The following is a 26,261-nucleotide window of genomic DNA, read 5'->3' as shown; positions in this document are numbered from 1 at the left end:
TGTAAAGAAGTGATTACTTTAAAATTGTGACAAGCCTATAATGTACATGTACATGTAATGTAATGTACAAGCCTATAATGAACAGGCGATCCTAGATCATTTTAAACATTTGTTACAAATTGTCTTACGTCTGCAAGTTGGAACAGGATGACTCCATGTCTGGTCAGCCTGGCAGGTCACGTTAGAGGCGCCGTTCAGTTCGTACCCTTGGTCACAGGTGAACGTTATGACATCGTCCTGGTAGTAGTTCGGCTCGGACGGACTCAGTGCTCCGTTGATTGGGGCTACTGGCGTGGTGCATTGTAAAGCTAAAAGAGGGGAAATGTTGGTAAAAAGAAATTTACATGTATACAGGGAGTACAGAACGTTCGAATTATCCTATGGAAGCCCGCGTGATACCGCAAAGTACAGACCGATCCAGACAACCCGTATGGCAGTCTATGACATACAACTTATCGCCAAAGTCTAGGATTGAAAAGGTTAATCGCTGCCAAAGATTAACTTCCCCTGGAAAATCCACCGAACAAAATGTGAAATACTTACCGATGCCATACTTGGCCTTGAACCCTGCATGTTGCACACTGCTGTCTGCGTGGAATTGGACTGTCATGACGTTGCCTACCGTCCGTACGGTCGAAGGAAGAGTGATTCCACAGAATGTGCCCAAGACGGACGAAGTACTGATTTGTCCCTCGAAGACTTTTATGTAATCGTAGTCGCAACTGAAACTAACAGATACAAGGTACACTGAGTAAATGAGTGAGTGACAGGCATAGATAGGTTGTCTCAAAAATCAGCATTGGTTTATTTGATGCCTTGGAACTCTAATGGAACACCAAGTTAGAACAAAAGGAAAGGTTAGATTAGATCCATCGATGAAGGTTAAACATCGCAGTAGAACATTACGTAATCAAAAAACATGGATACATTCACTAAAGAGTCAGACGTTTCAGATAACATTCACTATCTTTCATCAGTGACTGAGAATGAGTATGAAGACAAACGTAACCTGTATATAATTTGTTTTTGAATTGATATGTAAATGAGTTAGTGAAAAAGGTTATTTTGCATTACGTTATATTCTAATCTCTTGGTCTTAAGATTTAGAAGATCACGGGACACTAGATAAGATAACACATTTCATTTTCTGCTAATAGGTAAGGCAGATATATTGTTATTTGAGGGAGACTACTGTGGATGATGCACATGGCACACATACCCCGAATAGAACTCAATTTCAAACGGCTCCACAAAGTCCAGCTGGATGACTTCCATCGGGGGTGCAGTGATTATCCAGTAACAGTCGACGTTATTTGAGTAGTCGCCAGGGTAGTTGGGTGACGTGATGAAACCCTCTGTTACTGAGTTTGTGAGGGCCAAGTTCTCACCGTGAACACAAGCTGTAACTGATGCACAAATAAATGATTACAATACTTTATGCAGGAGTCAGAAATATGAAATTCTGCCAGTTGGACAGAAGAATCATACATCGTCAGCACTCATGCGGCATAACAACCATTTGATTTGTCCCAGTTAACTCCCACCCAAACACAGTCCGATCCTCTCCGAATAGAAACAAAAACGTGACGATTCTCTCATATTACATCTATCCAATAGTTATAATCCTGTCATGGTAGGCCCGCCGCTTGTATGTGTGAAGCAACGAGCTACAACAACAGGAGCGGGAGAATCTGATTTGTCGACGGCTTGCCAGCCATAACGCAGCAAGACTGACGGATCGCAGGCCGGTACGCCAGGGCCGTTGTTTGACGCATACAAGCGGCGGGCACGACATGCGAGGATGATAATAAACAGTGCAGATACTTATGCCCATCGTCTCATGCAACCCCAAAAACATTCGAACGTGGTTTTTGTTTTCTGTAATCCAATGGAGTCATGTTCAAACAAGGTGTTGTGGGGCTGTTAATCGTCTTACATGTGCATGTTGGAACGGGATCACTCCATGTTTGGTCAGCCTGGCACGTCGCATTGGAGGCGCCGTTCAGTTCGTACCCCTGGTCACAGGTGAACGTTATGACATCGTCCTGGTAGTAGTTCGGTCTGGTAGGATTCAGCGCTCCGTTGATGGGGGCCGTGGGTGTTGGAAGACATGGTAAAGCTAAAAAAAAGGGGGAAAATTGTTGATAACAAAATGTTGCAGGGAGTAATATTGGAATATTACATCACTAGTTCTTATTCAAGCATTAGATACCAATGATTGTTGTAGAGAGGGTAACACCCACACAACATCGAATTTCTTTCTGTCTATGGGTCATAAAGTAACCCCGTATATGGTCGAGAACACCAAGGTTAGGTATCCTCAGAATTGCCATGAATTAAAACTATGTGTGCAATACTTACCAAGGCTGTACCTGGCTTTGAACCCTCTACGGGGCACAGTGCGGTCAGTGCGGAACTGAACTGTCATGACGTTGCCGACCGTCCGCACGGTCTGAGGAAGAGTGGCCCCACAGAATGCGCCCAAGACGGAAGAACTATTGATTTGTCCCTCGGAGACTCGTACATAATCGTACTGGCAACTGAATAGCACAGAAATATGGTGGATTTAGTGACTTGTCACTTAGATACGCGTACCAGTTTAAAGATGACGTTTGGGGAATACTGGTATTGATTGAGTTGTTACTATATGGAACTCAGAGCACTCAAAATTCATCGGATGAAACAACATGTTTCCCTTGCTGATCATAGGGAAGGGAAATGCGATCACAATGAATGTGGTTCAATGTGGATGATGTAGATCTCATGTGGTTCACGTACTTAGGGCTAGGTTTAATGTCAAGCGTAATGAAAACCAACACATTTCCTTTCCTTTGTAATATGTTTGAGTGAGTTCTATGTGGATGATATTGCAGATCTCGCGTGACACACATACCTGTGACCAGCATAATACTCAATGTCAAACGTCTCCACAAAGTCCAGCTGGATGGCTGAGGGTGCATGCGCAGTACTAGTAATTATCCAAGAACAGTCGATATCGTTTGGGTAGTTGTTGGGGTAGTTCGGTGACATGATGTACCCTTCTGCTATTGTGTTTGTGAGAGCCAAGGTTTCGCCGAGAAAACAAACTGCAACTGATGTACAAGAAGATAACAGTTTTAAAGCATAGGTAACAATGCGCATTTAGTTCCAGCTTCATGCCTAGGATTTTTTTTTGAAAGAAAGTGAGCATTTGCATTCAAATGTGATTTCGTAAGACAAGTTTCGACATGGAATAATCTAATTGGTGCAACTTTGTAGAGGGATATATCATGCATGTTTGCAAATGTTGCAATTCTGGCTCAATCAGTTTTTCGTCGATACTTTGTTGATGTGTATAAGCGTTTGTCTGGTGGCAAATATCGGAATTGATGTAATGTAAAGAGTTGAATTCATTTCAATTGTCTTACATGTGCAAGTTGGAACAGGATCACTCCATGTTTGGTCAGCCTGGCACGTCACACTGGAGGCTCCGCTCAGCTCGTATCCCTGGTTACAAGTGAACGTCACCACGTCCGGGTAATAGTTCGGACCTGTAGAACTCATCGCTCCATGTTCTGGGGCTGTCAGATTCCGGCACTGAACAGCTAAGAGCGGGGGAGAAGAGAATTTTACCCTTATATTTAACTACATGTTGCTTTTTGTTTCATATTTCGCATTCAGATGGAGAAAACTGCATATGTTTTGTAAAATTCTGCACATGGTTTGCCAAATTCTGCACATGGTCTGCAAAATTCTGTACATAGAATACAGAATTCTGTACATAGAATGCAGAATTCTGTACATAGAATGCAGAATTCTGTACATAGACTACAGAATTCTGTACAAAGAATGCAGAATTCTGTACAAAGAATGCTGAATTCTGTACAAAGAATGCTGAATTCTGTACATTGAATGCAGAATTCTGTACATAGAATATAGAATTCTGTACATACAATGCAAAATTCTGTACATACAATGCAGAATTATGTACATACAATACAGAATTCTGAGTAGGAATCATCTAGAGTGCTTTCCGGATTTACCGTGTCTCCTGTTACACGAATATTTTCATTTGTCTTACGTGTGCATGTTGGAACAGGATGACTCCATGTCTGGTCAGCCTGACAGGTCACATTAGAGGCTCCGTCCAGTTCGTACCCCTGGTTACAGGTGAACGTCACCTCCTGCTGGTAGGAGGTCGTCCCAACTGGTCTCAACGCCCCGTTCAATGGTGCAGTCACAGGAGGGCATTGCACAACTGAAAAAGATGACGTCAGTTAAGAACCTTTTTGCAGCTATGTTAAAAAATCAGATGGCGATGAGCTCGTGACAAATTATAGAGAAATGTGGAAATCAAAGTGTTTGATCACTCATTCAAGAAAATGCGAAAAAGGGCCTTACCGAATTCACAGTCGCCTCCATAGAACGCCTCGCTGCAGATACAAGTGTAGTTTCGGTCGCCGTCAATGCAGGTACCATCATTGAGGCAGGGGGCGCTCTTGCAATCATCAATATCTGGAATGATATGGTTTATTTCCACAAGCATTAACTGACTGAACATTATGTACCATTTATGTTATAAATTAATGCAAGTAATGTGATATTCTTTCACTTTAGTCTGCTAACTAAAGGTAGCTGCTGTGCACCAGTTTTGTACTGGTTATGAATGAATGAATTAAGACCTTTATTGCACATTTCTGCCACACTTGGCTAAGTACAGGTCACAACAAAACAAAATACAAGTACAGTTAACGGATATAAAAGAATATGACTATCATTAGATAAATTCTACTTCTCGCTTTTCGGTCATAGTAGATATAAAAGAACATGAATTAAGCGACGGGAAGAAAAAGTGGGAACCTACCGTGCTCACAGTTCGGCCCGTAGAACTGTTCCCCACACGTACAGGTGTAGTTGCTCTTCCCATCTGTACACGTGCCGTTATTAAGGCAAGGGGAGCTCAAACAGTCGTCAAACTCTGTGATGTGACATTGCAAAAAAAAATCAGATCGTGTTCACAGAATAAGTGATATTACAGAATAAATGATGTTAACAGTTTTTTTAGAAAAAGGAGAAAAACTACACCTAGATTATCTATTCCATTAGAACTATTTCCGAACGCACTGTTTTGTATTCATTGACAATGATAACAATTTATTACACTGGTCAGTCTAGGCAGCTCTCACAGGTAACGGCTGGCCCACAAAAATACAGACGAACGTACAACGTGTATACATAACCTCCAACAAATGGAGTAAAAAAATCATTACAATATACATTAGAATAAAGCACATAACAATACAGTACAAAATGATCAATAACAGAAATAATAGGAATCAATAACAACCTTGAAAATGTATCAACACATCGTATGAATGATCTGTATGGATGAGATAGCTTACCTGGCCACGGACATAGTCCCTCTCGAACTAGCACATCGTCCAGCCCGATGTCGCCGTACCCGAAAACACCCCCGTCCCCCATGACGGCCTGGAACAACACCTAGGGAAAACAGATCAATTTTGTTGACAATCCGAACCTATCAGAACGTTGAAGGGCCATTTCTTCGTATTTTTGGCGTGGTTGGCGTATAAGCTAATTCAAGGTTTGAAGTGCACATATGTAATGTGATGCATATGTCAAAGTTGAAGGTTCCTTGCAACATATAAAGATTAGCCAAGGGTTTGCAACTTTGATTCTTTACCCACGATGCATCACACCGCACATACGCCTGAAAACTATGAACTAGCTCATCATAATTATAGATAAAAGCAGATTGAATTGACATTGGTTTTAAGAGTGAGGTTAAGTATTCCCAACGAAAGAAATAAACAAATAATGAAACATAGAAAAACACAACATATCAGTACCTCATAAGGAAAGTCGGCAGTGATCTCTATTCCACCCCTCCGCCACCCGTGACTCTGCTGTCCCACAAGCCTCCACGTCGGTGTCATGGCAACTGTCTCAACCAATGGCATGTCGGCTCTCTTTAGGTAGACGTTCAGAGCACCTGCAGGGTCAAAGTGCAGTGAGATATAGTGTCGTTAGAAAGACGAGAATACAAGGCATATTTTAATTTCGTAGTCCGAAAACTTGTAGACTATGGTAAGCTATCTCACGCCAAGCGTCGAATTTGGAATCAGTATGACAGTATCATGTATTGTGGGTAATATGTTAAAGTTGAACTTTCAACGTTGACATATTACCCTTAATACCTCAGAGCTATTGTTTAGTATTCAAAACCCTTTCATGAGGAGAAGCTAGTCATAATGTGTGGAAATGACCATTGGTTCTTCACAGTAAACACGTATAAGCACGCTATCTAAAAAATGGTCGTTAACGCGTTATACTCACCGATTTCCGGGCTGTCCATGTGATAGAAGAACTCATAACATTTTGCCGGAGTGGGTGGAAGAACTTCCGTGGAAAGAATGGCGGTGTCGCTAACATTTGTCCCAGTGGCATCGGCAAGCAGAAATGAGCCTGTTACAAACGGTGGAAGGTAACGTCACTGTTGTCTAATCAGAACAAAAGATACAGCAGCTTCCATGGTGTTGAAAAACCCAACGATACGTTACACTTCCTATAGCTGTGAGGTCTGTAATCGACAATGTTATGAATGACAGATGTACCTGCTCCAGTGGTGTGATTGGTGTGATCACTGGAAGGTCCCCAGACTTCTAAACCCGTTGGAGTCTTCCACGACCACATAAAGTCAGCAATGATGGGGTCCCTAATGTATCCGCAAGGATTGACATCAAATGTGCACGATCCATAGTCTGAAACAATATGCAAGTTAGAGGAACACGTCGTTTGTGAGATGTCTACTCCGTATTCACGAAGGCCCACAACCACACTCACAGGAGCTTCCGCGCAGACCCTCTCTTGCATTACATTTGATAAAGTAAGCAACAGATGTCTGCAATAGTACAGATAATCGTTTACCAGAAATACATTTTGTTTAGGCTGAGATAAAGAAGAGCGTTCATATTTATGCCAAACTACACACATAATTCTGCATAACATTTAAGCGTCGTATCTTGAGATAGGCAATGTGCATCTTGCGCGAAACTACCTGCTGGCTGACATATTCCAAACAGGACTTACGTACAAGTTTTCAAAACTTTGTGCGTGAATTTTGCATCGAATTAGTTGATGCTTATTTAAGACATTGCAAAGTGCATGTATCCTAAGCAACTCACCACATCCGATGATTTCAAGCCGGAGACTGGGTCGTATGTGAAACTGTAAAGGTGTGATCTTGATGCGCTGTGCCTGGATCCGACCCGAGAATAGGTGTTCTACCACAGTGTCAGCGTCAACGTTTCCGGTCAGCTGGAGGAGGTAACATCAAAATAGGATGTTTGAAATTATGTGATTGTACCATAAGTATAATGTCCTCCATGCTGGATTGTTGCATCTGGAAGTTGCCAGGTCAGTTTGAACTTACTCGTTTGATTTTCCCTTTGTTTCTTTTCAAAACTTTCTACTGCTGCCACACTGCTGAAAGAAACAGAAACATTAAAATCTGTCATCTTTGTGCTAATCTTCATTATACTAGTACACATATCAGATTAGTATACGTCGGGAGACATTATGAATAGAAGAGTAAAACAGTGACTCACCTGGTCTGTTGTTAGAAATGCCCTGTACATTATCCATACTGAAGTCAGTGTTTCGGAGTATTCGATCCTATACTTGGTTATCCATCCGGTTCTGGATCCTTGGGTTCTGAATGGAGAGAAGGACAAATGAAGTGATTCAAACATGTCTTCCCGTAGATGAAGTCCAAATTACAAATAAAGGACTTTCCCAAATCATGAAATACTTGCGAAATAGTCGTGCGGTGAATACCATTACAAGAAAGCACATGCTTTACTCGAGTTTACCGGGGAAATAAAATAGAATTGACCTCATGTGTTATGTGAGTTTAACCTGGTTCTTGGTCTAAACTGCACATGCGCAGTGTTATGGATTGCGGGCAATATATCAAAGTTGAAGGCCCCTGAGTCGTAAACAGAACACGTCTAGACATGTTGTCAAACATGATATAGACAAGAGCTGTTTACAAGTGCTTTCACCTTTGTCCGTACGCATGAGCAGTTCAAATTCGTGATCCTGCTTCTTTCCTTCGTCTTGGATCCAAAGTTTGATCTGCGTATGCCCTGTCATTTCATTAAGTCTACTAACCTGATGCCAGTTAAGATCATGGTATTGGCGAACTGCACTTGCAGCCACGAACTCTGAGGAATCGCAGGTATCCAGGATCCGTTACCATGGAGACGGGCAGCATATGGCGGGAAGCCCACGTCAGCGGGCGATGCTGTGATCTGGCCGTCTGCTATCCACCCACTCTCCATACCGAGTGGTACGTTACAACCTATGGTAGTCCGGAAACATCGTCGTGAACAATAAATAAACCAATAAGTGGGTTCATGGTTCATTGAGATGCATTGTGGCATAAAAAAACAGGTCTGAAAATATTTCAAGCATGGCTTAGACAATAAATATTCACAGCATTCACAGCATTCAGATCAGCATTCACCTTTGGCATATTACCCACAATGCATCGCGCTGCGCATGCTTACTTGGAACCACGAAGGCGCTTATTGTTTCCATCGATAAGGTGACTTGGTATTGAGCTCATTTTAATCGTGTTTGTTTGTTGCTATTCTCTTGTAATGTTTGCCTGTTCGACTATTATATGAAGATTGGCCTGTTTTACATTTTAAGTGCCAAGAAGCTATGGTGCCACATAGTTATATTATAACTTTATGTTTTTCTATTGAACTTTGAGCACATCCTTACCTTCACTGTCACACGGCCCGCTGATAAAGACGACGTCATCTATGGCGATCAGTCCCAGCTGTCCTGAGCCGACCACTGCGTCAAAGTTGATCTAAAACAATCATTTAAACATGGCAATATATGTCAACATTGGCAACAAATTTGCATCATTGTCTTAGATTCAAGTTGTTACATCATTACCACTATGAAAATATCTAATAGTAACATTGTAGTCATCAGCAATTGAATACTTGTCTGCGACCGCTAAGCTGGCAGCTGCATGTATTTCTGTCTTTTAATGCACATACTTTTACATCATTCATCACATCCTACTTTTAAAACCATGTGTCACACAAATCCAATTTTGGTCTTTCAACGGTCTGTCAGAAATCGCCGCCTAGTGGAAAGAGTATAATGAGGACGAGCAATAGATAATACTAAACATCAACATATATTTTAGAATCCCCAATTATTACAATAAGACGATGGTAATGAAGACTTAAGCTGTCGTGGTGTGAATCGTTTTTCCTAGTAGTATTGGTATTGAAACTCCTGAGCTTGATTGTTTGTACTGACCCTAAAGCCGTTCTGTGGAGGCGTGACGTCAACCTTGGCGCGTTTCCACTCCTGTCCCTGGTCTCCTTCAATCGACCAGAGCTCAGTTCGCCGTTGCTGATGGGAATTTGAAATAGAACAATGTTGAATATAAGTCAATCTAGGTCATAACTGGTTCTGAACCGGTCTATATATGCATGCGGTATTACACGGGCTTCGAGTCATCATCTTAAATTCCAAACACGTTTTTATAACTTATATTAACAGTGCCACGTACAGATAACAACATACCCATTTTTATTTTTATACACCTGGGCGAAGTGGCTAAATTCGTGTAAAGTGCCTTTCCTAAGGGCACAACATCGGTGGCGTCAGGGGGGATTCGAACTCGGGACCTCTTGGTTCTGAGTCGAACACCCTGCCGTTACGCCACACGACCCCTCTCAAGTTGGTTCGACTCGAAGCCTATACCACGAAACCTCAGCGGAAATGTAACTTATCAACTGCTGACGCACCTCACCGACTACATTTTGTAGAACAACCAAAGAACCGACATTAGTTCCCGCCATGTAGAAGTAGAACGTCAGACAGTGGGGTGTGGGAGACGCGAGCTGCATCGTCCGCAGGATGGCGGTTTGTGACGTAGCTTTGCCGGTGGTGTTGAAGTAGACATAGCTTCCTATAAGACAAGTCAATGACAATGAACTTTATTGCATATTCATGCCCAGCATGGACTAAATGCATTAGGTTACATAAATGAAAAGAAATGGAACATTGTGATATATATTCCATCTAAATCTACAGAGTCTCTTTTCTCTTCTTGAAACATATGTACACAAATTCACATAGTTTTCCAATCATATCGTAGTTTTTAGATGACATGATACACGTGAATAGCTCAATAAAGACGACTATACTTCTGTTTTACATCTACCCAAATGTGATTGAAATGGACTGTACATCATCATCATATATTCAATTGTATTTTAGGAGTTACCTTGCTTGCATAATCAATGACACAAGATAAAACAAGAAATTTAGAAAAGCTCTAAATATCTTACGGAGGTATGAAGTCTCCGAACTCCCGAACATTGAAGCATACGTGCAATTTGTGTTTTGATCGATGATGCTCGTGCGAAGCAACATGATTGTAAAATGTCGTGTTTAGTGACGAGTAATTCAGAAGTTATAGACCACGACCAACACTTGCAAAGGATTCAATGTTCTTGAGCCCCCCTCCCTTACGAAATGTTTCAGGTGATTTCACTTCAATATCATGACACAGGGGCCAAAAAGATGCATCTGCTTTGTGTTTCGTTACTTGTGAATACATTGATGAAAACAACTCCGTAAATAACTTTAAAAGGTTGCATCCTAATGCTGAGAAAATCTCCGATGAGTGTCCTAATCTATACCCTAATTATGTTTCTTGTGAATGACCATTCACCTGCTTGAGGACAAGAAGGCTAAGTTCAACTCTTGGTTAGAGGAGATACCTACCATGGCATATCTTCTTACAAGGAAAAAAAGCTGAGCGCGATAAATAAATCGTACTTACCCCCGCCAGTGTGATCACCGCTCAGCCCCAGAGCCTCAACTGGATCAGAGCCGACTTCCCAGTCGAAGTCATCACCAACGCTTTGCTGATCGAATCCACAGAGAGAGAGGAGCTCCCCATCAAAGTTACAGTTGCTGGCGATCGGTACCGGTACTATAAACATAGCGGCACAAGTGAGAACCAACCACACGTGAACACAGAAGGTCCTTCACAAGCATTAGTCATCGTGTCATCAGACAGACACAACGCACGTGAAATAAACCTTCTTCTTGAACTGGAAAATTTGGAAGATTTACAACAGACCTGTCTGAAACACATACAGTAACAATGTGCATTGAACAAAATTTTGACAAATTGTATACGTTTTTGTTATTCATATTCCATTTAAGCTAATGTAGCACTAATGAAGATCTCAATAAAACAAACAAACAAACAAACAAAAAAAACACTCGACAGAGCGTGTCCGGTATCGGAGCGACTTATACCTGGCGTCCATATTTAGATGTTTAATCATTGGCATCTTCGCAAAGGTGTTTGTTTACAGCTTCGGTGTGATCAAGGGGAGGGATCACATTAACCCGAAAGAAATACGGAACAGGAATTTAGTTCTTATTTGGCTAATCTAATAAAATTAAATTAGCCAAAAAGAACTTAATTCCTGTTCCGTATTTCTTTCGGTGTTTAGTAATATTGTGTGGATTGTAATTGAATATTCTGAATGATAATGCCGAAGGGTGGGCTTAACGTACAATCTATACGTGTAACACACAGGACGCAAACAGCTCACTCAACACCACGGTTTACAGCACATTAGATCCACGTGTAATCTGATATATTTTTTAATACGATACGGGAGGGGGGCAACGAATTCGGTTGAGATGCTTACATAAGCAATACTGTTCACAAATCATCCAAGTATTACAAACACCTAATTTATTAGATTAAGCTGTTTACAAATCTAGATTGATAGAATACGACAACAGATCTAGAGATTGTTTGGGTGTAAACTTAAAAACAAAAACATGACAAGCATTTTAGATTTCCCGTCAAGGCAACAAAGAATATCATGTCCCCCTCTGACACATTGTGTTTAATAAATGTTGTCAGGTGGTCAAGTAAGGTGTGTTCGTTGTTGGACCCTTGCTTTGTTATCTACCACAGCAAATAATGTAGTCAAACCAGAGAGCGATAAGGAGAAAGAGAAATACACATTATAAGCCAAGGAGGCTAAGAAAGTAGCTATTTGTGAAGACTTGTCGGCACTCTCTGTGCGCTGTTTGTCCAAACAAATCTGTGTCATTAAAACATTAATCGTTCGAGTCATCGTTACCGGGAGACGTCGTGTTTTAGGTATGTTATGTTTGAACAGATCTTGTTACATCAGGCATGTATGTTTACCACTAGAGAGTCATTTAAGAACACCATAGAGTGCTTACCTGAATCTTCTTCGGCCTCTCTCCCGGGTAGCATCAGAAGAAAGTGGAATAGTGTAACGACTAATAACATCTCGGCAGCTCAGATTTAACGTCTCTTGAATCTGCTCATTGGCAACGCACTGCAAATTGACAAAATGCGAAGAAATGGTTCATTTTCTTTTGCCTCACAGAAGGTATACAGAGCTCTACAGTGATGCAGAATTATACTACCTAGTAGTACATAGCTATACTCTTAGCAATTGTTTGAAAGAAGAACGTATTGTTGATGTTGACATTATAAAACTTTGATGCTTGTATTGAAGCGCTCTTAGCAACCTCTATGAGTAAGGAACACACACTGCTATGAATACATAAGTGTTGTAGGAAGTTGTTAAAAAACGTGGAGACAAATACTCAAATTTATTTCGTGCCCGTTGGCATGTTGCTGCTGGCGTGGGGAATTCGTGTCAACACGTTCTCATCATGTTTGTAAAAGCAAATCCTTTCACTCCATTCTCTCTACCGCTGGAGTCATGTGCATTCAGATATTCGCGTGGTGTCACTAAGTCGGTGTTAATTGGTAAAATCTAAGCCGAGATGCCCGCCTTTGACACGGCTAGTCATCTATTATGAAAGTTTGGACCCAATGATTAAGAAATAATTCATCAAAAGTCGCAACTTTTCAAGCTCTTTGTCGGATCCAAAGAACAAATTGTTGCGGAGGTGAAAGCAAAAGCCAGCCTTTTCTTCATATGGCTGATTAATGTATACACATATAAACTTAACTACATTTAACATGGAATACCAAAGCCACGGTATTATCGACGACATTTTGTGTGCCTGATACCAAACTACTGGCGTCAGCGTTGATTTCAGGATTTGGACACCACTTGAATGTAGTTTTAAAGGTACAAAACATTTACCTACAGCATCATGTCTAAGTACATGATACCCAGGTTATAGTATATGGAGTATAAGTAGCTAAAACCGTTACAAATGTGGAAAACTCACCTGATCTAAGTCCCCTGAAGTCAGTTCCGAGTAATGCACCAACACTATGACGTTACAGTCCACTTGAAAACCCACACGTACCGGCGAACCACGCCTAAAGTAGATGTTTTGTCACTTTTGGTACAGTTTTCATAACAGGCCGGTCCTTTGAAGAGGTGCCATGGCTATGTTTTCACCACACGAGTCTTCTAATTTGCACAGTATAGACAGTCTGAGACGAATGAATGTCATTGAAATGGAGGTCAATTTGTTCAAATTTGATCTTACTTAGTATCATCGTTTTTTTTTTCAATTCCGTTGGGTGCCCTAAGACCTCCACATTGAAATAAGGTGTTATCGGGGAACTCTCAAGAATGTGTGGACATCTTAAAGTGTGTGTTTGTATAACTCGGGGATTACTGATGCTGCATTAGTATATCGCTTTAACTTCTCCGTTTTTTGTTAATGTAGCGGTACCAACTCGACAGAACTATGAAAGTGGACGTTAACGGTGTTGTTTTGGGTATTGACGTTGAGGAATGTGCGTGAGGAAGAGGTTATCAATTACCTGGGAAGAACGTGCTACACACTAATCTCTAAACACATGTAAGGATCCCGCTCATTCTCAAAGTTTTAGGTTTGTTTTGCCAACATGTAGTACTTTTTTCTTGCATAACATTTTTAAGGTTTGGCCTCCTCCTAAATTTGACAAAATCAGACTTGAGACACTGAGCCCAGAGAACCCTTACATCTGCTCGGAGATTAGCACTACCCGACGTATGTATTTTGAAAGCGTCAGAGAATATAGCACCGACTAGTAAAAAAAGGCTACATTCCTCTTTCCCCTTTGGACACTTAAAACTGTCGAGAGTATTGCCTTAGGTGACAGTTGTAACATACTTCTTTATCCTTGCTCAGCGACAACGGTATGCAGAGTTAGCTTATTGAGGGCATCAAAAGTTCAAACGTGTACTTGTATTAAACTTGTGAATGGTAATCTAATGGTTCTTATATGTGACCGGGTCACTCACACATTCATCTAATATCCTTCATTTATCAACTCTTATTCAAACGAGCTCACAAAATCAGTTTGCAGAAGGAGGCTTTATCTACAGAAAGAAACAGAACGCAAACTCTATTAATTGCTTTGCGCAAACTCTATCTTAAACACTTGAGGTTTATGTCAACACGGCCGTGTCTGTGCGATGCCTGGTTCTGATTGTTGCCATGCACGCCTGCTATGTTAATTAATTGGAGATCAAAGTATTTCTTCATCGGACTTTCCCCTCTCGTCCGCGAAAGTGTGCTACATGTTGCCGGGGTGTTGTAGTTACCGCAGAAAAGTTTCGTAGTGAATCTAAACAGCGTTGGGCGTTTGTAGCAAAACATTTAGACGGTGATATGGTTATACTTTATACAACTTCTGTGTCAAAGTGGCATTTATAATGAGGGGATTAGAATTGTGTCGTGCTGAAATGCGACAACAACTACAACAATGATTGCAACACTTTTAAGCAATCGTAATGTATTTCCTTCAGTAAAACAATCGATTTACATTCTGTACTCGAAAAATACACATTTGAAATATCTTTGAAGTACCATAACAGTGGTCTTCTCAAGTTATTATCCCCCATTTTTGAACTACTGCCACAAGATGTATACGTAATTACATAACTTTACAGATGAAATTTCATTGTTCGGGGGTACTTTATCAATTCTATTAAAAAGATGGCGTGTTCAGAAATTCGTCTGATGTTTCACGATATCACATGATGTCACCCGATGTTGCACAATGTCACCCGATGTTGTACGACGATACCCGATGTTGTACGATGTCACCCGATGTTGCACGATGTCACCCGATGTTGCACGATGTCACCCGATACTGCACGATGTTACTCGATGTTGCACGATGTCACACGATGTCACCCGATGCTGCACGATGTCACCCGATATTGCACGATGTTACTCGATGTTGCACGATGTCACACGATATTGGACGATGTTACGCTACATACATTATTGTCGTTTTATCACCCTGCTAGTTGTACTTCGCTGCTGCGTTCACTTGCTGAAATTCATCTTTTCTAAAAGAATTTTCTGGCGCATCTTCTGACGATTCACCCACCACGCGCGCCCTCCCGCCACGGCGGTACCCAGCACTACAAGTGTTATACCGCCGAGTTCCATGGCGTCAGGGAAGTGCGACTGAAAAGGGTAGTCCAACAGGATAGTAAAAGGTATGACGAGTGTCAATAAGGTCGCCACAACGCCGGCCTTTTCCACCTTAAGTATAAGTTTGACGAACAGAGACGCGAAAGTGTCGCATAGACATAGCCCGATGACGTATCCCACTGTTCGCCCCGACATTGTCCACCGCGGGGTCTCAAACGCGTACGTCAGAACCAGCAGCACCACCGTGCCCAGCAGCTGAGCGTAAAACATCACCGTCAGTACAGACACTCCCTGAACTCCGATAAGAAACCTCATGATGACGTTATTCGGACCCTTGGTGAAAGCTGCTGCGATTGGCAGTAGAATGCTGATTGTGAGCCCCCGTGAAGACGATTCGTCATCCATGCTCATCCCAAACGCGACAAGGATGACCCCTGCTGCGCAGCAAAGGATCCCACACGAGTCCAGGACTCCTACACGTTCTTTCAGGAAAATGAATGCAACACAGGCAGTGGAAAATGGTATCGACCCTTGGATGACACCGAAAGCGATCCCTGGCACCACGAAGGCAAAAGACAGGAATGCAAAGATGGTCCCCAAGTTGTCCGTCACTGCTGACAGGAACAGGACCATCGCCTGTGGTGTGTCTTCAGTCGTCAGCTTTGGTTTGTAGATCGGCAGGACGACGAGATAGAAGATGAGTTGCGCGAGTTTCATGAGGAATATGAGCTGTAGTCCGGGCACACCTGCCTGACTACTTAACCTCATGAACTGTGCTGCCAAGGCGCTCAACAACGCACAGGACACTGACAACAGCAGACTCACGGCAGAGTCCCGATAAACCGCTGTCTTGGAAGGGCTGGAATCTTCCGAACTGTCCTTATAATGAGTTTTCGATGTCGCCATATCGTTGTTCTGCAAGCCAGTGTGAATGCATACGATGGCTGAGATTGTACTTAGACAACTGCCCCAACCTGATTTAACTAAACATAGCCACGCATATTCATTAAGTTACTGACCTTACTGACCCCTACCTCACCCAACACACAAACCGAGTGGTCTCCCACGTGAAATGCGCAGGAAACATATTCAGATCTCTCCTTCGGAGTTAACTTTTTAAACCACTTGCTCCTTGAGATCTAATTTTTAATCGACCGTTGGTTGTGCACATCTCATAACAGTATAAAGTCAAACAGACGGTAGTTTTAATCAACTCAAAGAAAAGCGTCTGAAATGTTTTGCCTCAGGCTTTATCAACATCACTATCTGTCGTGTTGGTATGCCTCAATAATGATCTATATCAGTTGCGCCCGGAGGCACTTTCTCCTGCTGATTGTCTGAAAGCTAGCACTCTCTCCAGATGGTTGTTTTAAAGCTACCAATTTCTCCAGATGATTGTCTGAACTCTACCTGGTAAAGGTAATGGAAGAAGAATAAGATAGTCATCCAACATGTCAATGGCAACTGATATTTTTCTGTGCATAAGCCCCAGTGCTCAGGGTAGCAGCTGGGCGGCCAGTTGGTAGATAATAGGATGCTGTCGTACAGCACTGAAGTGGGCGTTACAGGGTTGTTTGACTACTACCCGGCTGAATGGGCCTGAATCGCAAGGATCTGTGTGCCCCAGGTCGGCCATTGATAGTGGTCTGTGCAGTTATGAATCACTTAAGACAGGACGCCTATTGCTCTTTTTCTATACAAACACGTGCGTTTCTTGTGTATTCGTAAAAAGCATAACTTGAGAAGTTGTGGATGGATCTTTATGATTTTCAGTATTGTAGTGAGCGTTATAGGGTTGGTTGACTACTACCCGACAAGGCTGAATGAGCCTTAATCGCAGGGATCTGTGTGCCCCCCAGTGCGACCATTGATAGTGACCTGTCCAGTTATGAATCACTTAAGACAGGACGCCTGTTGCTCTTTTTCTATACAAACACGTGCGTTTCTTGTGTATTCGTAAAAAGCATAACTTAAGAAGTTGTGGATAGATATCTATAATTTTCAGTATTGAAGTGAGCGTTATAGGGTTGGTTGACTACTACCCGACAGGGCTGCATGAGCATGAATCGCAAGGGTCCGTGTGCCCCAGAGCGACCACGGGTCTGTTCAGTTATGAATCACTGAATGAAGTACGCCTATTGCTTTTTTTTATACAAACACGTGCGTTTCTTGTGTATTCGTAAAAAGCATAACTCGAGAAATTGTGGATAGATATTTATAATTTTCAGTATTGAAGTGAGCGTTATAAACCCTATAACGCTCACTTGAATACTGAAAACTATTGACTACTACCCGACAAGGCTGAATGAGCCTTAATCGCAAGGATCTGTGTGCCCCAGGTCGGCCATTGATAGTGGTCTGTCCAGTTATGAATCACTTAAGACAGGACGCCTATTGCTCTTTTTTTATACAAACACGTGCGTTTCTTGTGTATTCGTAAAAAGCATAACTCGAGAAGTTGTGGATGGATTTTTTTGACTTTCAGTATTGAAGTGAGCGCTATAGGGTTGGTTCACAACTACCCGACAAGTCTGAATGAGCCTAAATCGTAAGGATCTGTGTGCCAAGTGCGACCATTGGTCTGTTCAGTTATGAATCACTAAATGAAGGACGCCAACTAGTCTTTTCGATACAAACATATGCGTTCTTGTGTGTTAGTAAAAAGCATAACTCGAGAAGTTGTGGATGGATCTTTATGATTTTCAGTATGTTGGTATATTAAACAAAGGACAAGCAAGATTTGATTGTTGTCTTTGGGAGAATCATGAAGAATTGTTTCTTTAACGAGCTCACTTCTTTCGTGGTCATAAAGAATGGACAGGTTGATTGCTGATTTTGCTAATTGCTGATTTTGTTAGTTGCTAATCTAATTTTTGAGTGAAAATGCATGAAAAGACATGATCGAGGAGACAAGTCTATGTTACAAAAGACAGTGTGTTTGTTTCTATACATGTAAATACACTATATATGGCTAACTATACTGTGTCTTTCATCTGTCGGAAATGGCTTTTTTTCAACACCTACGTTTCGATTCCTTTCCCACTTAAGTTGGAAAATGTATAAAGATGCTTGAGGACAGACGCTTTCGTTAAGTATCTGTCTCGTCTCCTGTGTTTCTCTTCAAACCACTGAATAGTGGGTGGTCAATATACAAAGGATTGTCTATGCCTGCCTGACCATTCCCAGTTTCACCATCGTCGAATGCGACGTAGTCAGTTCCAGTTTTACCGATCTCTTTCAAACCAATGTCCTCCTTCTCTCTCAGACCACCGCGTTCCTGGTCGGCAGCACTTCTCCGCCGTATGAAGAAGACGATTCCTATGATGATGGCTATGAGAGCCAAAGCACCCACGCTGACACCTACTATTATACCCACAAGCGGGGAGGAGCCACCGCTGTCGGTGCCGTCTTGTTTTGGTGTTGTTGTTGTTGGATACGTTGGACCGGACTGGTCTGTTGGACTCATGGTAGGCGTGGATCTTGTTGTTGTTGTTGTTGTGATACTGGGTGCCGACGTCGTCCTCGCTGGTGTATATGGCACGCCTGCAATTGTAAAGAAGGACAGAATACAGCTTACTAAAATAATGGTGTTGTTTGAAGTCCGTAGCACGATAGTTCTGAGAAGGGATGACAGTCAGGGTTCCTGATCGATGACGATAAAATCGTACCTCTGACAGAAACTCTGTCATCATGTAAAGATACTTAGTACAGTTGGCGATCTGTGATTAAATCTTGTGGTGAAATGAACGCAAACTATGTCAACAACTACCATTACTATCAAATAAAAGGAAATGGAAATTGCTACCTAGAATCAAGATTCTATCATGCTATATGTGGATTCTATACCTGTGTCAGAGATTGTGATGTCGTCTAAGGCAATGGGGGTTGGACGACCTCTTGTGTGGGCTTCAATGGCGATCTGGACCCCAAAAAACAGGCAAAAATTGAGTAGAAGTGGAGAGATTATGACATAAACACCTTAAGATCTTCCATCCAGAAAATGCCTCTTATCATCGTAAGATATCTTCAAAGCCTCTTGGGCTCGACTTTTTTTTACGAAGTTTGATACCATTTCAAAGCAACTTGAAATCCTTTCAAAGTATCTTGAGATCCTTTCAAAGTATATCTTGAGATTTCTTTGAAGCATCAAGATATTGTTTAAAACCACAATACTAGTATGTTTGGAATAAATCTCAAACTTTCTCGATTTCTTAAAGAAGCGTTAAGGCTTGGAGACATGGAGGGAAAAGGTCAAGAACATCCGAGAGTCACTAGCTGAACTAGATGATGATGAGAGTTACCAATCAATGTCAATGGACTTTTATAACACTCTCTACTTTTAAAACTATGGCATGGAAGTCCCTGGGGGACCCCTTCTCTGTTAAATCTCCCCGGTCTAGTATGAAGTAACTATTATTCCAATGTACAACCCGTTGATGCATTTTCTTCCTTTTAGATTTTATAGCGTTACGTACAAAATGTTCATGTATATTGATTCACAGTAAGAGTTGTATGATTGTATACCTGTTTGATTTATTTTTAGCTAATGTAACTATTGTATTTTACTATGTACTTTTGCAGCAAGGTTGGCCCCTTGTAATAGCAATAGCTAGTCGGCCAGCCTTGGCTGATGCACATTGTACACAGCCAAACAAATAAATGAAATAAATAAAATGAACTTTTAATACTTACCCTAAAGTCCTGACTTGCAGAAACATTGACCTGAACTTCTCTCCACCGAGCTGCTCTCGTGTCTCTAGCAAAACTTCCACTCCATAGTAGCGTTCCAATCACCTCGTCAACCACAAGGAACACGTTCAGGACGTCAACGTTGGTAGAGTAGTACCAGAAGGTGAACGTTTTGATAGTGAAAGTATTGCTAGTATACGAGGGACTCCAAAGTTGGGCGATTTTGTCCTCAAAGCTTCCTCTTGGAGGCACCATGCAGAAAAAGGTACCAGATGTCACTGTAAACGGAAGATAAATATTCATTATGAGTTATATGCATCTGTACAATGTATTAAGTATTATTATATCTTTATGCTAAATCGAAAGCTTTTAAAAAGTCAAAATAAAGATATCCCATTTTTTTATTAGTCCTATGGCCTTCAAGGCTCGTATGTGTAAGGTAAACAAGTTAAAAACTTTTTAATTATTATAGTAAGAGCCACAATCGGAGTAAAAGATCGTTGATTAATTATATAGTTATTTTAAAATAAAAGTCCCTGTTATATCGCGAAATGGCATTTCATGTATATATATAGATTTCCGTTGATCAAATATAATAGTGCTTTAATAGAAGTTGTTTGTGCACGTACCCCCAGCGGTGTGGTCTTGTGGAGGTCCGTTGGAGCCACAGTTACCAGCCTGTGTCCGGAACCAGTCTAAGTCGTCAGTAGTGACCACGGTGTTCTCCCAGCCACAGTCGTCCACTTCCAGGTTACACACGATAGGTCTGTCATGGGTTAACGAGACTAGGAGGGAAAGACAGCATAACCATGATGAGTCAATTGAAAATGCATTTCGTCCATTTATATGTTTATCTATCTATTGAGATTTGCCACATTTCTGGAAGGATTGACACAATTGTTGAATATCAGTTTTCAAGATGTCAGCCTAGAGAGAAGACTGTAAGGTTGAATTCATTCTCAAGAACCCCTACTCTTTTCCTTGGGGTGTGGTGTGGCTCTCCTCAAACACGGGACTTCCAGCTTTACGTCTCACCCGAGACGACGTACGTTATCTAGTAGATCTTCCACTGAGTCGAGTGAGATACATGAAACTACACTGGGGTTAGAAGAAATTCAAACCCAGGATCTTTCAGTAAAAATCAATTTTGAAAGGTTACGTAAAAATGGAACCTTATGCTTCCTAGGCAAACGCAGATTGGTTCTACATCTTTGCAATTTTTCACAAGTTTCACTTATTTTGCAACCTACTGTGGCTACACGTTGATCCGTCAAATCCAGGCTGACATAAACACTGAAATCCCTGCACGGCATCCTGGGCAACCTGGCACGTCCCGCCATTCCTGCACGGGTTATTCGTGCAGACGTCTGAAAATGTAAAAAAGAAATTACTAGACATAACACTTTATTTTATTCAAAGAAGAATCAAATACATGACCAAAGACAAAGTGACGGCCTACTCAAGTTGTACACAACTTATATTATAGCCGCCACTTGTACAGTATGGAAAATAAGATGTTTCACAACACACCCAGCGGAAAAGAAAGTAAAAGAACACAAAGGCGTTTAGTTGCTAACATAACACTGGATTCTAAAACTACGGTTGCATTCATAGATGTAGATTTATCACCCGCGTAACTAAAATCAAAACTGCCCTCGTGCGAATTTTATGAGCCCTGCAGTTGGCTGAGCCCGTTCACCTCTATTCAACATAACAGCAACGTTAACAATGTTCATTGGTTATGTTGAATCGTGTTCGTATCAGTTCATAATTTTGGATTCTTTGAGAGCAATGCACGCTGAGAAGAGCACAAAGATGTTTTGAATTAATGCAAATCTCTGTTTTCGCGACTATGCGATTCAAATGTACTACTACTACAGTATTACAGAAACGTTGAAAACCTCCTTTACCCTTCTAACGCAAAATCAAGTCCCCTTGGAAATGAATGACTCTACAGTACTTACTCGTTTCGCAGTTGTTTCCTATCCAACCTGCTCCACAATGACAGGTATAAGACCCTTGGATATTTTCACACGTCGCCCCGTTTTGACAATAAAGACTTGAACTAGACGAGCACTCGTCGACGTCTGCGAAAATACGAAGTAAGGCACGTTGATAAGTGTAAGAAAAAGGAAAGATACAAGATACTATCAATCATCAGCAGAAAACAACTTCACGGCATAATTACTCAATGAATATCATGTGTTACATGAGTGAGCTAGAAGAACAAAATATCCGCCCTAAAACAACAAAAGAAATTAAGAACACAAGACAGAATTCGTTTTCTAAATCTTTGCAAATAAAGATATTACATTAGCATGAAATTTCATCTGAGTTGGTAAAGTACACAATGAGAAATACAACGTTCTCCAACTCCAAATTCCGGCGAGTGATTTTCTTTAGCTGGAGAACAGTTTATTTCTCATTATAAAGATATCACCTCATAAGTGTTGACTTTCAGACTTTCATTTCACACATACCATATAGCGTTACACTCCGTTTCTCCCCTACAGATATGCATATGATGTTGAAGGCCTCAACTAGTACTACAGGCAGATGAGACAGAAAAGTGAAAACCTTACCGACATCACAGTCGTCTCCTCTCCATCCCCTCCGGCACGTACAGACGTAGTTATCAAAATTTCCACCGGAGCACACGCCGCCATTTTGACAGGGGTAGCTACCACAGGCCGCATTGTCTGTAACATTGCAACGTACAACTGAAAATTTGCATCTAGGAACACGGTAAGGCATGCAAGTAAATTTCTTTATCAAAGTCTGACATTAAATTTCTCTAAGTTTATAAGTTTATAGCATTAAGTAAACGTTTTTGTCTTTTAAAAGACTTATATTCATAAGCACGTTACCCCTGATATCACATGGAAGATAATCACATAATCATTTTTGAAGGTTTATACATCAAATTACATCGTAAACTCACTCTTTGAACACAACCAAATATCACCTTCCTCAGGGCAATACTCAGTATGGTAGTTTAACTCACTTGTATTACGGTCACCGACATGTCGACTAGGTATAAACACTTGGTTGTGTACAAAGAACTTTGTTATCCATTGATTCACCAACCTGATGAAACTATTTATTTTTAAACTCACCTAGTTCACAGTGGATTCCGAACCAGCCCGGTGGACATTGGCAGGTGTAGCTGTTCACCCCGTCTTGACAGGTCCCGCCGTTACGACAAGGATTACTTGCGCAATCATCGTATTCTGTGGAAAGTCGAGGTGAATTGTATTAGACAAAACTTATATTTGTCACATTACTATATACTAATGATTTGTTTGCTTTTTTGTTGTTGTTGTATTGCATATCCGGTAAACCACCTCGTGGGCAACACACCAGATTTGTATGGAACAGTAAAGGTTGAATATTTGATCCTATCGTAATGATAGAGGAAGGAAGACCACGAATCGGCTGTTTTTCCGGCTGTCTTTTGTAATGAAGGTTTAAAAAACTATCCAGCAGAAAAGCGGTCATTAAATTTCTTACCACTTCCTGACTGACAAGCCCCGTCGTAGACCGTGACGTCATCTATTGCCGCATCTCCCAGCGCACCATTTGTAACGCCTTCGAACACAATCTGCAGAAGGAAAAGATATAACCGAACAAATATATCAAATGAGACATAAACATGGTATCAGATGTGGGACCCGAACCCAACCCAACCCTGGATGTAACGGTTAGTAAAGTCGTCGATGATGACAAGACAGGTAATAAGATACGCAGGGCAACTCTTACTAAATCAACTGGATAGATTTTGTTTTGTGTTTACAGATCTATCAAGTTGCTTGAGTTAACTGCTAGCCCTTTATAATAGTCTCCGGCAAGCTGGGTAGCAATGGCTGAATGTCTTTTTCTATACATCCTAATAATTCAAATCAAAACGAGCTGTTTCCCTGGGTGAATTAGTAAAGTCAATACCTCGTATGCTCTGTTGTCGACGATTTCCACTTCCGCCATCTTCCACGCGTTGCCCTGGTCCCCGCTGAGACTCCAGACGGGCTGCTCCAGCGCGTGGCCGATGTGCCGGGTGTACACGTTCAGCGTGCCCATGGAGGGGCCGTACATGTGGTAGTAGAACTGGAGACACGTGCCGCTGGTAATGGGCATTATGGGTCCAGCCAGTCGCGCCTTCTTCCCACCGGTGTGACAGGTGGCTTCTATGTGGGCGTACTGGCCTGGGGTTTCCAATAGAAAGTAAGAAAAATTTCATTAGAAAAGAGAAATTAAGACAAATTTAGATTAGCAAAGAAAGAGTTCGAAGATCTCACACTTTACTGGCCTGAGGTTTCAAATGGGGATTTCAAAAGGAAAAAGGAGGGTTATAATCTAAAACTCAGCGGGGTATTGTAAGCGTTTTGTTTTATCAAATATCTCATTAATTATGCAAAAATGGTCCTCATTACCATAATTAATGAACAGTGATATGGCATGTCAGAAGTATCCATATGTTTTCATATGTTATGCAAATTGGCATCATATTCCATACTGTGCTTATTACTAGGAATGTGCATTACTATCCTTAAGTGACACGACAGATTCTACCATGATTTCAAGATAAAACAGATACATGATGTCTAAACGGTGTACATGTTTGTCCACATAAATCTGTGTACTATATGTTTAATAGATAAATAGACTAATATATTTGCTGAACATTGGTTTGAGGGGCTATTATAACAAACATACCATATCCAGTAGTGTGGTCACTGTCAGGTCCCGTCAGTGACGATGCAGTGTTTCCTGACTCGATTGTCCAATCGAAATCGTCATCATTACTCTGTATATAACCGTAGAACTGTAGCTCACGCTCAAAGTCGATCGCACCGTATACTGTAATGGATAACATCATTAGTTCTTAGGTCACGATTGGAAAAAGGGGCCTGCCGGGCAGCTCACGGGCTGTTCTTTCCACTTTCAGGCGTGACATCTACGTGGCCCCGTGAGACACCCTGTGGCTTTGGGGCTATCTTGGGGTACGGCCCGGGCCATGGAAGTTTTTAACACTGCAAATCTACGCGGGGCCCGGTAACAAATAGAAGTCGTGAGCTGCTCGTGAGAACACCTAGAGGTACCATTCCGTTGGCCAACAGTCCAACGGGACAAATGTGTGGCTTCGGAGCCCGGCCGCGACTAAACCCCCTACAGGCACTGGTGCAAATGTTACCGTAGCATAATTTTGGAAAAATCAAACGCCATAAGTTCATTTTTGAACATAAGTCATGGTGGCACAGTGTTGCAAAGATACATGCCCAGTATAAAGTATAGTTGGAAATACGAAAGACGGGCAAACCTAAGAAGGCCTGCACGCCCGTCAACGAAGAGCGTAATCAGCTGTTTTGATTTTACGCAATTTGTAGCCGGATCGCTTATATTTGACGTAGATCATATGATGGACACAGTGAAGCGAAGTCAATGTAACACGTAGCCACTGCCTTAATGCAGCGTAGAGCGTTGAAAGCCCCGCTGGTTTCATAAAAGTGACCGTGTGCCAGGATGAGCATAATGTATGCCAGAAGAGGATGAAATTGTCCTACTTTCGTCACAGTTTATTCCAGTCCAGCCCCCGAGACACCGGCACATGTAGGCGTGCACCATGTCCACGCAGGAGCCGCCGTTCAGACAAGGATTGCTCAGGCAGTCGTCAACATCTTCATGGCAATGTAAACAAAAATAGACATGGCGTAAGATAAACAGTTTCCATGACAACATAATTTGCTTTTGTTATGATGAGGAAGAAAACAGTGACACGGTTGTAGCTTTTAATAGACTGGCTCGAAACTAAACTGCGCAGATGCATGTCTATAGTGTTGAACACAAAATCTACACACAACAAATACAGGTCACCGCTGCACAAGACAATCTGCACTCAAACCTGTCCTTGGTGCTGAACATGCCATCTTAACAAACATACAGGACACTGGTGCAAAACGCAATCTGTACACAAACACGTGCACTGACCTGAACACACCACCTACACAAACATTTGGGACACTGTTACACAACAGAATCTGTACGCAAACCTGTCCTTGGTGCTGAACACACCATCTACACAAATATGCAGATCATTGGTGCACAACACAATCTGC

General features: G+C 41.7%; 3 protein-coding genes and 1 long non-coding RNA gene across 4 annotated transcripts in view; all 4 read right to left on the bottom strand.

Annotated features, from left to right (window-relative positions):
- Positions 1-96: 96 nt before the first annotated feature.
- LOC136427032 (P-selectin-like) lies at positions 97-6,355 on the bottom strand. Its single transcript, XM_066415751.1, has 13 exons — positions 6,337-6,355; positions 5,850-5,992; positions 5,382-5,481; positions 4,844-4,957; positions 4,381-4,494; positions 4,061-4,237; positions 3,408-3,584; positions 2,894-3,092; positions 2,362-2,540; positions 1,937-2,119; positions 1,220-1,406; positions 544-728; positions 97-308 (listed from the first exon to the last, which is right to left on the bottom strand). The coding sequence occupies exons 1-13, from the start codon at positions 6,353-6,355 to the stop codon at positions 97-99; spliced, it is 1,989 nt and encodes a 662-aa protein (XP_066271848.1).
- Positions 6,356-6,630: 275 nt separating this feature from the next.
- Positions 6,631-7,691, bottom strand: LOC136428919 (uncharacterized). Its single transcript, XR_010754673.1, has 3 exons — positions 7,608-7,691; positions 7,185-7,317; positions 6,631-6,761 (listed from the first exon to the last, which is right to left on the bottom strand). It is a non-coding gene; the product is annotated as an uncharacterized lncRNA (long non-coding RNA).
- Positions 7,692-14,955: 7,264 nt separating this feature from the next.
- On the bottom strand, positions 14,956-16,633 carry LOC136428916 (solute carrier family 35 member G2-like). The gene has a single exon (XM_066418749.1). It carries the CDS (start codon positions 16,366-16,368, stop codon positions 15,352-15,354), a length of 1,017 nt encoding a protein of 338 aa, XP_066274846.1. The 5' UTR covers positions 16,369-16,633; the 3' UTR covers positions 14,956-15,351.
- Positions 16,634-18,141: 1,508 nt separating this feature from the next.
- The window catches only part of LOC136427031 (fibropellin-1-like), a 37,260-nt gene continuing 29,140 nt past the window's right edge, over positions 18,142-26,261 (bottom strand). Inside the window, exons 20-31 of the mRNA XM_066415750.1 lie at positions 25,710-25,823; positions 24,862-25,005; positions 24,094-24,350; positions 23,662-23,752; positions 23,268-23,381; positions 22,734-22,850; positions 22,116-22,238; positions 21,402-21,518; positions 20,781-21,005; positions 20,155-20,429; positions 19,309-19,381; positions 18,142-19,005 (exon numbers count right to left, since the gene is read on the bottom strand). Coding sequence (XP_066271847.1) covers positions 18,551-19,005; positions 19,309-19,381; positions 20,155-20,429; positions 20,781-21,005; positions 21,402-21,518; positions 22,116-22,238; positions 22,734-22,850; positions 23,268-23,381; positions 23,662-23,752; positions 24,094-24,350; positions 24,862-25,005; positions 25,710-25,823 — 2,105 coding nt within the window. The 3' untranslated portion in view covers positions 18,142-18,550. The remainder of the gene's footprint in view (positions 19,006-19,308; positions 19,382-20,154; positions 20,430-20,780; positions 21,006-21,401; positions 21,519-22,115; positions 22,239-22,733; positions 22,851-23,267; positions 23,382-23,661; positions 23,753-24,093; positions 24,351-24,861; positions 25,006-25,709; positions 25,824-26,261) is intronic.

Source organism: Branchiostoma lanceolatum, chromosome 2, assembly GCF_035083965.1.
Source record: "Branchiostoma lanceolatum isolate klBraLanc5 chromosome 2, klBraLanc5.hap2, whole genome shotgun sequence".
NCBI lineage: Eukaryota > Metazoa > Chordata > Leptocardii > Amphioxiformes > Branchiostomatidae > Branchiostoma > Branchiostoma lanceolatum.
The sequence above is the reverse complement of the archived record's forward strand: the minus strand, read 5'-3'. Positions and strand labels throughout refer to the sequence as shown.